The following is a 13,041-nucleotide window of genomic DNA, read 5'->3' on the forward strand; positions in this document are numbered from 1 at the left end:
TGGTCAGCCTCACCTTGATCCCTGGGAAAGTGAGCAGCTAATCCTGGAAACCATTTCCAGGCACATGGAGGACAAGGAAGTCATCAGAAGTAGTCAGCATGGAGAAGTCATGCTTGACCAACTTGATCGCCTTCTATGATGAAATGACCTCCAACCAGGGTCAACCCACCACACATGGCTGGATGCTCCCCCTGAGGAGGAAGGAGCGGCAGAGACAACGTGTGATGAACTGACCCCAACGCCCATTCCCCGTCTCCCTGCGCCGCTGAGGGGGGAGAAGGTAGAGAATTCAGGAGTGGAGTTGAGCCCAGGAAGAAGGGAGGGGTGGGGGGAAGGTGTTTTGAGATTTGGTTTTATTTCTCATTACCCTACTCTGGTTGATTGGCAATAAATTAAGTTAATTTCCCCAAGTTGAGTCTGTTTTGCCCATGACGGTAATTGGTTGAGTGATCTCTCCCTGTCCTTATCTCGACCAACAAGCCCTTTGTTATATTTTCTCTCCCCTGTCCAACTGAGGGAGGGAGTGATAGAGTGGCTTTGGTGGGCACCTGGCATCCAGCCAGGGTCAACCCACCACAGGTCCCTTCCACGGGGTGCAGTCCTTCAGGAGCACACTGCTCCAGCATGGGTCCCCCACGGGGTCACAAGTCCTGCCAGAAAACCTGCTGCAGTGTGGGCTCCTTTCTCCATGGGGCCACAGGTCCTGCCAGGAGCCTGCTCCAGGGTGTGCTTCCCACAGGGTCACAGCCTCCTTGGGGCACATCCACCTGTTCCAATGTGGGGTCCTCCACCAGCTGCGGGTGGATATCTGCTCCACTGTGGACCTCCATAGGCTGCAGGGGGACAGCCTGCCTCACCATGGTCTTCACCACAGGCTGCAGGGGAATCTCTGCTCCGGCACCTAGAGCACTTCCTCCCCCTCCTTCTTCATTGACCTTGGTGTCTAGAGAGTTGTTTCTCTCACATATTCTCACTCCTCTCTTCCAGCTGCTGTTGCTGTTGCACAGCAGTTTTTCCCCCTTCTTAAATGTTATCAGAGGCTGATTGGCTCAGCTTTGGCCAGTGGCGGGTCCATCTTGGAGCCAGCTGGCATTGTCTCTGTTGGACATAGGGGAAGCTTCTAGCAGCTTCTTACAGAAGCCACCCCTGTAGCCCCCCTGCTACCAAAACCTTGCCATGCAGACACAATACACTGGCTTTACTGGGGCTGTGCAAAAGGGACCAATTTGAAAAGTCCTCTTTGGATGTGGGTGTTCTCGTCTGATTCTGCTGTCCTGGCATTTCCAGAAAGGATGCATGCATCTATTGTAAGAGAGGTTGCAGCATTCCTGTAAGCTTAAAACAGTTTGTTGTCTGTCCTAGGAATATAGCCATTTGGCAGTCATTAAACTTATCCTGATGCTATGTATTCCTTCATATTTAAGGTACTTCCAATCCCAAATATATAAGAAAAAGGTGCTACAGGTACTGACTGTAGAAGTGTGTCTAAGAGTGTTTTGCTAATATAGATTGATTTATCAGTAGTTCATTTCTGCTGTGAATACTGCATTTGCCAGCATAATTATCTGCTTACAGGCTTTTTCAGTACTGCTGTGTTACTTGGGAATCAGATCCACTTTGTGTCCGCATTAGTGCAAAAAAATATATTAGATCTGACTTGTATATCTGTCAGTTCCATGTTTCACAACTCAGTTGTCTACCTCAGCTAATTACATGTGGTAGGTTGACCCTGGCTGGGTGCCAGGTGCCCACCAAAACTGCTCTATCACTACCCCTCCTCAACTGCACAGGGGAGAGAAAATATAACAAAAGGCTCGTGGGTCGAGATAAGGCCAGTTTAGTAAAGCAAAAGCAAAGGTTGCGCGCAAAAGCAAAGGCAAACAAAAGATTTTATTCTCTACTTCCCATCAGCAGGTGATGTCTGGCCACTTCCTGGGAAGCAGGGCTTCAGTACTCATAATGGTTGCTCCGGAAGCCAAACGTAAAATAACGAATGCCCCCCCTTCCATCTCCCTTTACTTAGCTTTTATAGCTGAGCTGATGTCATATGGTATGGAATATCCCTTTGGTCAGTTTGGGTCAGCTGTCCTGGCTATGTCCCCTCCCAAGATCTTGCCCAGCCCCAGCCTGCTGTTGAGGGGGGCGAAAATGTTGGAGAGACAGCCTTGATGCTGTGCAAGCACTGCTCAGTAGTAGCCAAAACACTAGTGTGTTATCAACACCTTTCTAGCTACTGATGCAGAGCACAGCACTACGAGGGCTGCTATGGGGAGAATTAACTCCATCTCAGCCAGACCCAATACATTACAGAAAAAGTGAGAGTGGTTTCATCTATGTATAAGGGGCTTTGACTTTAATTTTCTAGAGCTTACTGGGCTGTCTCACTTGTGGGTTAGGTTTGATATTCCTCTTCCTACCTATGTGTCAAAGCAACTGTGATAAAAAAGAAGCATCACCGCTATTACACAGAATCCATAATATTCTAGCTACTGTCTGTATAGGGATCATTTACATCCCCTGTCCTGGTTTTGACTGGGATAGAGTTAATTTTCTTCCTAGTAGCTGGTATAGTGCTGTGTTTTGGATTTAGGATGAGAAGAATGTTGATAACATGCTGATGTTTTCAGTTGTTGCTAAGTAGTGTTTAGACTAAGTCAAGGATTTTTCAGCTTCTCATGCCCAGCCAGCAAGAAGGCTGGAGGGGCACAAGAAGTTGGGAGGGGACACAGCCAGGGCAGCTGACCCAAAGTGGCCAACAGGGTATTTCATACCATGTGACATCACGTCTAGTATATAAACTGGGGGGAATTAACTGGGCGTCAGTCGGCGGGTGGTGAGCAATTGCATTGTGCATCACTTGTTTTATATATTCCAATCCTTTTATTATTATTATTGTCATTTTATTATTGTTGTTATTATCATTATTAGTTTCTTCCTTTCTGTTCTATTAAACTGTTCTTATCTTAACCCATGAGTTTTACCTTTTTTTTTTCCCGATTCTCTCCCCCATCCCACTGGGTGGGGGTGGAGTGAGTGAGCGGCTGTGTGGTGCTTAGTTGCTGGCTGGGGTTAAACCACGATATCCCCATAAATTGCTGAGCAGGGTTACCAGCTTTTAGCTTTTACCAAATATCAGAATAGTAAAGCTGACCAAATTTTTGCATGTTTGACTACTTTCCACTTGATAACCATCGAGGTAGTAAGTAAGGCTCTAATCATTTTTTTGTTGCAGGTCCGCTAGTGTTATCAGTGGAAGGTATACAACTAGTATACAAGTTGTAACTGCATTCACAACTCCATATTTTAAAAAAATAAACCCATATTTCAGTATCATTCAGGGCATAAGGCAAAAAAAGTATTGCAAATACAAAGTAAATAATTTTCCTTTTATTTTAAGTCAGAAATGTTATAAAACATATTTACTTGTTCTACCAGCTCCTGTTTCATAGTTTATCCTCTTTAGGAAATTTTTATCTACAGAGGGGCTTTTTTGTCTAGTTTTGTAGAAACCAGTCTGTTTCATTTTAAATGACGTTTCTATTAACGTTTTTAATTTTCTAAGTATGGAATTCACCCTGAAAATGTTATTATATATGGCCAAAGTATAGGAACAGTACCATCTGTGGATCTTGCTGCTACGTATGAAAGTGCTGCTGTAATTCTTCATTCTCTGCTGACCTCAGGAATGCGAGTAGCTTTTCCTGATATGAAGAAGACCTACTGCTTTGATGCATTCCCAAAGTGAGTTGTGGGATTTTTTTGTGCATGCGTTTTTTCTATTACAGAAGTTGTAGAATAGGGAAACAAGTAATATGGCAAATACTCTGAATTTTCTGTAAACAGTTTAAAAACAATAATTGGAGAATAATCAGAGTGAATGAAAAAAATGAGAAACATTTGAGGGAGTTTACAAAACTTTGTAAATCTTTTAGATTTTTCATATCATGCATCATTTCAGTGGGCACCTACGTAAAAGTGATTAGTTTTCCTATACATAACCCCTAAATACTAACAAGTAGTTCTCTTGCAGTGAATTGTTACTCTGGGTGACTATAAATAATCTTTTGTATGTATTTCTATAAGTAGCAAAGACTGGAAAAAATAAATAGATCTTAACTGAAGTAAATAGAGTCCTGTCATGTATTTCAGAACTATGCCATTAGTTGGCTATTACAAACTGGCACACTTTGCTAGAAGAATTGCTTGCATTTTAAATATCTATCTTCAAGGAGTTTCCCATAGAGGATCAAAAGTTAAGAGCCAAAATTCTTCCAGTTTTGACAGGCTCTTTTTCTATTGAAGAAAAACTCTGAAGCAGTATTTTTATCAGTCCAATAACTTTGATTTTTAAAGTGAACATGGTAATGAATACCATTTTAACACTGATTGCTCTGTTATGCAATCCTAGTAGTTTCCACTAGTGATTTTCCTTTCTGTGTAGTTTTGCATATGCTACTCTAATGGCTTCCAGGGTGGTGGTAATATCTAAATTTCTAGTGATTTAAACAATTTTAATTACACATTGTACTTTTAATTACGCAGTGTACTTTTAACCATTACAAAAAATTAAATTAAGACTCTCTGGTCCTTCAAGGAGGTTTAATAAAGCTGACTGTGTTCATGGATATAATCTTTTTCTTACAGCATTGACAAAATCTCTAAAATAACATCTCCTGTGTTAATCATCCATGGGACTGAAGATGAAGTAATTGACTTTTCACATGGCCTAGCACTATTTGAGCATTGCCAGAGACCTGTAGAACCACTGTGGGTAGAAGGAGCAGGCCATAATGATGTGGAACTCTATGGACAGTACCTTGAAAGATTAAAACAGTTCTTGTAACAGGAACTGGTGAACTTGTAATCTTCTTCGTATATTTACATGCTTTTTCATTTCACTGCAGAATTGCACACCTTGATAAATACATAACAAAATCTGCAGGTTGTGCTTTGAAATAATGTTGGTTGCCTTCATTAAATGTACAGGTAATGATTTGTCGACATAATTAATGAAGGCTTTAATGCCAGTATTATAAACCGGAATGACATGATCATGCAGTAAAGCTTGGAAGTTCATATTACTTTGAGGGTTTTTTCCTTTTTAGATGTACAAAAAAATCACAATACTGTATGAAATATTAATTATATAAAATGAAATGCTGTAAAAGTGTTGCCAAATGCTTTAGCATATCAAAACCAAATTTATATATTTTTTTTAAGTATCTCAAAATGTACTGTGACTTACTCTGTTGCACAGGTGTAAAGTAAAAAACAGACTTTTAAACAGTTGTCCTGTAAAAATGCAATAGCCACTACATTTGAGCAAATAGTCATATATATAATGAGAATAGACAGTCACTGGAAATGACCTATGCCCTGTTATAGAGGAAGGGGCTCAAAATAAATTTCTTTTGCCATATTTTTCATGTCTTCTGTGCTTAGTTTTGCATTAGTTGTTTGGGGTTTTGGTTGGTTTTTTTTTAACCTGAAAGATGAGAGTCAAATTTACCCAATCATCTTCTCAGTGATCCTGGTCTTGCCAAAATAATGTCACAAGTTATCATTTTTATAACATAAATATCATTTACATGATTGCTACTAAGGCCACTAAGTACTTCTTTGAAATCAGTAAGCCTTTTAGAACTTAGAAAAACTTTGTGGGCAACATATTTTTAAGCATTGTAGAGATGCAATATTTCAATAGAAAGAACCTAGAAGTTTATCCAACTTGGCAATAAACAATTTGCAAGTTTGCAGATGTCTGTTCAGGCTTACTTTTGGCTGTTTAGTGTAAGAGCTTGTTTTTGTAGTATTGCGTGAAAATTTCACCAGTCACTCCGGGACAGTGCGGGGAGGGGACGAGAAGATAATGTTGACATTTTTATATTAACTCATAGTAAAATAAACTTTGTAAGACACCTTTCCCTTGAATGCATTTTGCTTGAATAAAACTATGAAAGATAAACTTAATTATAAGTAGCCTAATTTGTAAACAAAGTAATATTCCAACAGTGCACACTGTGCTTGTAATTTTAAGGCCTTATGCAGCTTAATTGTTCTGCTTATTTTTGTGATTGAGAGTATTGTATAATTAAATGTATTATCAAGTATTGTGAAGACTTTGGTTCAGATCTGTTGATTAACAGTAAACAAAATTCCACACACTTGCTGTTCTTTCTTTTTTTCTGAAAAGAAATAGCAACTGTTAACTGTAAATCAAAATAATAAGCAACTCCTCATTTACTCTAGGAAATCAAAGAGCTAATGCAGTAACAAACTGTTATTAGTTACTGGAAGATTTCTATATTGGTATCTCTTGGTCTGATTACCCTCCTATCCCCGTGTCAATTCATACTTCTTTCTGCAGTCAGCTGTTCAAAATATAGGTTTTCTGTTGCAGAGTTGCATTATAAACATTCTTCTGTAATGAATTCGAGTTTATCTTTCATTGAAATCATCAGTGACTTCTTGTCTTGTGCTTCCTGGTTTGTTATTTGAATATAGAGGAATTTAAGATTGTTCTCAAACAACTGGCTTTTTTGTTTGCTTTTTGATCAAGTACAGATCAATGTGTTCTGAACTTCAGACTAGTATTGAGGCACAGTAATATTAGACTCGTAATTTTCATCTTAATCCAAGATTTTGCAATTGGAAACACACTTCAGTGGATATGTAACTCAGCTTTATTACATCATACTTTATATACAATTTGATTTCGGTTCCTTACTACCTTTCAGCCACTCTGATTTATATGGAAATCCTGAGCCTTTTTAATGAATTAGATCTGTTTCCAGAACCCTCTTCAGAAATTCACAAATAAAGAGTGTGGAATTGCGATGAAAAGTGATATAGATTGTCTGGTAGTATTGCAAATTGCAGGCAAACAATCAAGCGTCACCACTAGAACTATCTGATTTCTGAACTGTATGCTGGGGAATGCTATGGCACCCTGTAATTGAAATGACAAAAAAGGTGGCATGGCCATTTTGCTGCTCTTGTTTCTGTGTTTTGTTGAGACAGAACAAAAAAGGCCTAATAGTGTTTTGCCTTCAGTAGATGCAGCTGTGCTAGATTACACTGCTGAGTAAAGATTCTGTTCTCTTAGGGACCACTTATGAATGGTTAATTATTACCAGTTTGCTCTGATTCATATTCTACACCTAGATTTTTTTAGATAACTTTACTGAAGGAATTGAAATAGCTTTTATGCATAGCCTTGTATTTTGTATCATATTATGGCAACAAATCTTTTATTGACATAAAGCAACTCTGAGCTATTTCAACTAGAAGGAAAACATTTCACATGGTGGTTGACTTGTCCTTAAACCATCATTTTGGTGAAATCGACAATGGGCTGTTGTTTTATGTTATAAATACAATTGTCTCATGATAAATAAGAGTTGATTGACCATTCATTAATAAGACAATGTCTGATTTCAGAGAAAAGAGCATTTTGTGAACCATGTAGACTTATTCCTTTTTTCTTTAATAGCCAAATATTTGACACTAAACTGTCTTTTCAGTTTTGGAAAGCTGGCAAATCAGCTTTAAAAGCAACTTAATTTATGTAAAATGTGAGGCGAATTTCTAAAGGTGTGGTCTTTTGGGTCATGTTTTGATCCTGTGCTGTCTCATACTCCCAGCTACAGATTTAAAAACAAACAAAAAAGTCACAGCAATCATCTCCCTTCTGTTTACTGTCTGCCTGCAGTGGCCAAGTGATTTAGTGCATGGTCAATTAGCTACTGTTACTGACTGATTTCAAACCTGCTTCCCTTTTCAATTTTTTTTAGTGAAAAAAAAAAGCATGCCTTTACTTTTGAGCTTTTTTAATTAAATGCCATTGTGCAGTGATGTAGTCATTGCCTCCTGTTGTAGAATATTACAGGTGCTGCAGATGATACAAATTTTCCTCAGTGTACAATAGACATTGTTAGTGAGTATTTGTCTGGATCAGCCAAAAATATGAAAATGAGGAAAAAATTGTTTGAGAAGCAGAAGAGGAAGAGGCATCCTGAATAAGTATGATATGGAAATCCTTCTTTAAATGGTTGGCTGTAGGAATATTTGTGCACCATCATTGTACACCAGCTCAAAAGTGGAGGAGACTGTTGAATTACAAAAATTATCATTATTTAGTACTCCTTACTATGGATGCTTCATCTTTCAGCAGCAGAAAGACAACAAAAAGACTACTATAGAAAAAGCCCACATCTGGCTATCTTAATCCTGAGACCATCAGTGCTTGATGTGCTATTGCTGGGACTGACTCTAATACCAAAATTTATACCACAGGCAGTGTCATCAGAGCTCACATTGGTATCCTACTACAAAAGGAAGATTGAAAAGCTAAATGGAGCATAGGTATGCTATCCTAAAAAGAGAAATGCTTGAAAGATATCCTAAACCATCTCAAAGATGGATATGTTGCACTTAGGACAACTATTATGTACCATGCGACAGGCTGCTTCTCTTTCACTTAAATAGTTCAGATAACAAAGTCTGACTCTTTTTATTCTTGAAAAAGTTAACATGAAAATTGAGTGTAAGTAGCCCTAGATTGAAATTTCATCATGAAATAGGTTTAGAACTCTTCACAGATTGTATTGGGTGTACATGGCAAGGTTTTGGTAGCAGGAGGGGCTGCAGGGGTGGCCTCTGTGAGAAGAGACTAGGGGTTGCCCTGTGCCAGACACAGCTGGTTCCAGCCGGCTCCACAACGGACCCACTGCAGGCCAAACCTGAGCCAATCAGTGAAGTTGGTGGTGCCTCTGTAAAACATACTTAAGAAAGGGCAAAACTGCCACACATAGAGGAGGAGAGAAAAAAAAAGTGAGAAACAGCAGTGCAAGCATCAAGGTCAGAGAAGGAGGTGCTCCAAGTTGCAGAGCAAATATTCCCCCAAAGCCTGTGGAAGAGAAAACACCGGAACAGGTATTCACACAACAGCCCATGGAGGACCCCACACAGGAGCAGGTGGATATTTCCTGAAGTAATTACAGCCCGTGAAGAACCCACACTGGAGCAGGTTTTCCTGACAGGACTGCAGCCCATGGAAGAGCCCACGCTGGAGCAGATTTCTCCTGAAGGGCTGCAGCCTGTGGAGAGGGCCCACACTGGAGCAGGGTAAAAATGTGAGGCAGAAGGAGCGGCAGAGAGGAACCGTTATGTACTGACTGTAACGCCCCCCATTCCCCATCCCCCCTGTGCCACTCGGAGGGTTGGGTGGGTAGAGGAGTCAGGAGTGAAGGAGTGAATTTGAGCCTGAGAAAGGGGGGAGGGGGGAAGTGTTGTTTTAATTTTTGTCTTTGTTTCTTACTACCCAAATCTATTTTAACTGGCAAGAAATTAATATTCCCCAAGTTGAGTCTGTTTTTCCCATAACAGTAATTGGTAACCAATCTCCCTGTCTTTATCTCGACCCATGAGCTTTCCCATCTTATTTTCTCCCCCTGTCCTGTTGAGGAGGCAGATTGAGTGAGCAGCTAGGTGGATGTCCAGCTGCTGGCCAAGGTTAACCCAACACACAGATACAGAACTTTTTAACCAATTTGTGTTGAGCAAAAATTAATTGTAAAAGAACCATAGAAAGAAACAGTGTTTTCCTGTGAAAAAATTCTACACCATACCTCCTTTAATTATTTTCTTCTTGCATTTCTCAGGTACGATCTCTTGTTGATTCTGTGAAAGTAGGCAACATTTTAGCATATTTCTGAAAAAGTGTCAAGGAAAACCCTTTAAGAAACAGGATAGTTCTTAAAAACTTATTTTTCTGCCAGAGAGGAAGGAGTCTTAAAGAAGCATCTCAGCATCAACTTTTCCCTAGAGGCATTAATAAAGTATCTTAACCTAATAATCTATTTCAAAATACTTAGAAAACCTCAAAAGGGTTTTGTGGTTGATAAAAGGCATTATACAAAGGATTGTGATTTTTATAATGTGTCCCATTTCCAAATTTTTCTTGCTTGCAGAGGGCAAATAGTTTTCTAATCTCCAGCACTGAAGATAAGACATCAAAGAGAAATTATCCAAGATTAGATCATCAATTTACCTTCCTATTATGCTAGAATAGAACAGAACAGAATAGAATAGAACAGAATCAAATAGAATGGAACAGACTATTTCAGGACCTACAATGATCATCTAGTCCAACTGCCTGACCACTTCAGGGCTGACCAAAAGTTAAAGCATGTTGTTAAGGGCATTGTCCAAATGCCTCTTAAACACTGACAGGCATGGGTGAAGTTATGGGGAAAAAGTGGGTAAATAATGTAGGAAAAACTGGGAAAAAAATATGCTGTCCTGGTTTTGGCTGGGATAGAGTTAATTTTCTTTCTAGTAGCTGGTATAGTGTTATGTTTTGGATTCAGTATGAGAAGAATGTTGATAACACTGATGTTTTCAGTTGTTGCTAAGTAGTGTTTAGGCTAAAGTCAAGGATTTTTCAGCTTCTCATGCCCAGCCAGCAAGAAGGCTGGAGGGGCACAAGAAGTTGGCACAGGACACAGCCAGGGCAGCTGACCCAAAGTGGCCAAAGGAACATTCCATACCAAGTGACATCATGCCCAGTATATAAACTGGGGGGAGCTGGCCTGGGGGGGGTGGATCGCTGCTCAGGAACTAACTGGGCATCAGTCGGTGAGTGGATTTAGGCTCCAGTCATTTCAATGGATGACAATAATAATAATAATAATAATAATTATAATAAAAGAATTGGAATATACAAAACAAGTGATGCACAATGCAATTGCTCACCACTCGCCAATGTTATCAAGAGGTCCAGCCTGCTCGATTTAGTCTGAGACATCCTTCAGACTTGTGCCCCTTCTAGCCTGAGAACACATAAAGGCTGGAATATTTTTATGAAAGCCATGGCTGAGGTGAATGTCTTATCTTCTGTCATGGTTACTACAGCAAACTGGGGTCTCCTGGAAAAATTAAAAGTGTTAAATTAAAATTAAAGACCGAGAAGCACCACACACACCACCTAAGAAGTAAAAGATACCTAAAGCCCAGTGGCTTACCCTATAAAGTTTCCTTTAGAAAATAAATATTCATAAAAACTTTCAACTTTGTTCTCTGTATGGGGGGAGTAGTTAAAGAACACAAACACACAGCCCTTCAGTTACATTGTAAGTCTTATTTACAGAATACATTTATGAAAATCATTACAAGAAATGCACATTTGGGTCTTTTGAAAAATATTTTGAGTAGCCCTGGTCACAGGGAAAGCTCCATATTCATTTTTTATAAAATGCATCACAATCTGATCGTTTTGAACTAAATCATTAAATACAGTTTTAAAAGCTGTTTAAAAGGTACTCCCCTTGTTATGATTACGTAGGAAAAAGACATAGTGGTATCTATGACGTGCGGAAAACAGACTCCACAATCGGTGAGATTGTAAAGTAGGTATGTTCATTCAGCGCTGGGCAGCACAGGGGGTAGTCCCACCAAAGTCGTGTGCGCCTGATTTGGCAGTTCACTTTAAATTTATACAGTCAAGTGTTACATATACATAGAGTTTCGCAATACGCCTATACATAGGCATTACCTATCCCCGCTTCATATTATAATTAGCTCTAGGAAGTCATTTCCATAGTCTCCTCTCAACTGCGCTTGCGCAGTGCCTCCTTATGGTGGTCGTCTGGTGGTCGTGAAGATGAAGGCTGTATGTCTTCTTCACAGTGAACTCTTAACCTTCTGTCCCTGCGCAGACTCAGTTGTCCCTTGGCATTTGTCCAAATCACAAGGTCGGTCTTGGCTGGTTCTTGGAGTCACTGCTGCTTCTTATCAGGGACTATCTCCTGTCCCAGTCAGCCTCAACAATGGAAACGTTAAACATCACTTCTCATCCCCTTGGGCCATGTCTACCTCTATTGAAACTTCTTTAATTTCATTATAAGCTAGATAATTATTAAACAATTCCTATCTACATTCATATATCTACTATATCTACTAAGGTTCCTTTGGTTCCCCGTCTCAGTCCCCCCTTTTCTAGAAAATAGTAAATTCTTTTACTATATCCAACTCTAGTATTTTAATGCATTATTTCCTTATTTAGCATTTTCTCAAAATATTTGTTGGACTCAAGTTTTCGTCGCAACTGATTCTTTTTCCATTCACTGTAAGAGTTCCCTGTATTCTTACAGCACCAAATGCCACATTGAACCATTATGCAAAGGACTACAGACAAGAGAATGATGATTTTTACAGTGACAAACAATTGTTTCAACCATGTGAAATTTGGCAACCAGAAGGTTAATTTCTCCCATATCTCAGTGAATCCCCATGAAGTGTCATCTTGTGACATTAAATGTAAAAGTTGGGTTTTTTTCCAAATTTGAGAGAGATCTGTTTCTATTCGTTTCTTTTGGTTAACATAGGTGCAGCAGCGTTCATTAATCACAGTGCACAGGCTCCCTTGTTGAGCAAAGAGCATGTCTAGACCTAGTCGATTCTGGAGCACCATTTTTCCTAGGGAAGTGGTTTCTTCCTGGAGGGCCTTTATAGCATCGATTGTGACATTATTAATAATTTCCATAGTGGCAGAAAGATTTACCAGAGCTTTTTCTAACTCACTAACTCCCAGTGATGGAATGAGTCATATTAGGAACTATGGTTCCTACGGCACATTGGTCAGTTCAACCTAGAGGCAGTACTTTATATCCTGTCTGTCCACAAATCCAATACCATCCTAATCCTACTGGAGTGGGTCATCCTCTGGGTGTAATAGAATTATGCCCCCGGGTTCTTGCAACCCGGGTTTGATTGGCGTTCCACATGTTTGCGCCACCATACTTAATATATTCAGTACAATTGGGGTAACTTCCAACAAACAACTTAACTGATCCACATTTAGGGTCTGTGTTATTACCTCCAGAATTCTTAGTTGTGTTTTTCAGATGGCACCTTTGAACACATGGAACCTTTTGGGTTTCATTCCACAATTCGCTCAAATCTGTTTGCCATTGAAGGTTCTCAGGGGGTATTTCAGTGTACCTTGTGAGGGACATGTTATTAAAAGCTGCTACTATCACA

General features: G+C 39.6%; 1 protein-coding gene across 1 annotated transcript in view; it reads left to right on the forward strand.

Annotated features, from left to right (window-relative positions):
- Positions 1 to 4,926, forward strand: part of LOC128136095 (alpha/beta hydrolase domain-containing protein 17B-like) — a 30,180-nt gene extending 25,254 nt beyond the window's left edge. The window contains exons 3-4 of the mRNA XM_052775206.1: positions 3,563 to 3,741; positions 4,645 to 4,926. Of these exons, the coding sequence (XP_052631166.1) occupies positions 3,563 to 3,741; positions 4,645 to 4,843 (378 nt within the window). The 3' untranslated portion in view covers positions 4,844 to 4,926. The remainder of the gene's footprint in view (positions 1 to 3,562; positions 3,742 to 4,644) is intronic.
- The last annotated feature ends 8,115 nt before the right edge of the window (positions 4,927 to 13,041 follow it).

The sequence above is a fragment of the Harpia harpyja genome, chromosome W (genome assembly GCF_026419915.1).
Source record: "Harpia harpyja isolate bHarHar1 chromosome W, bHarHar1 primary haplotype, whole genome shotgun sequence".
Lineage (NCBI taxonomy): Eukaryota > Metazoa > Chordata > Aves > Accipitriformes > Accipitridae > Harpia > Harpia harpyja.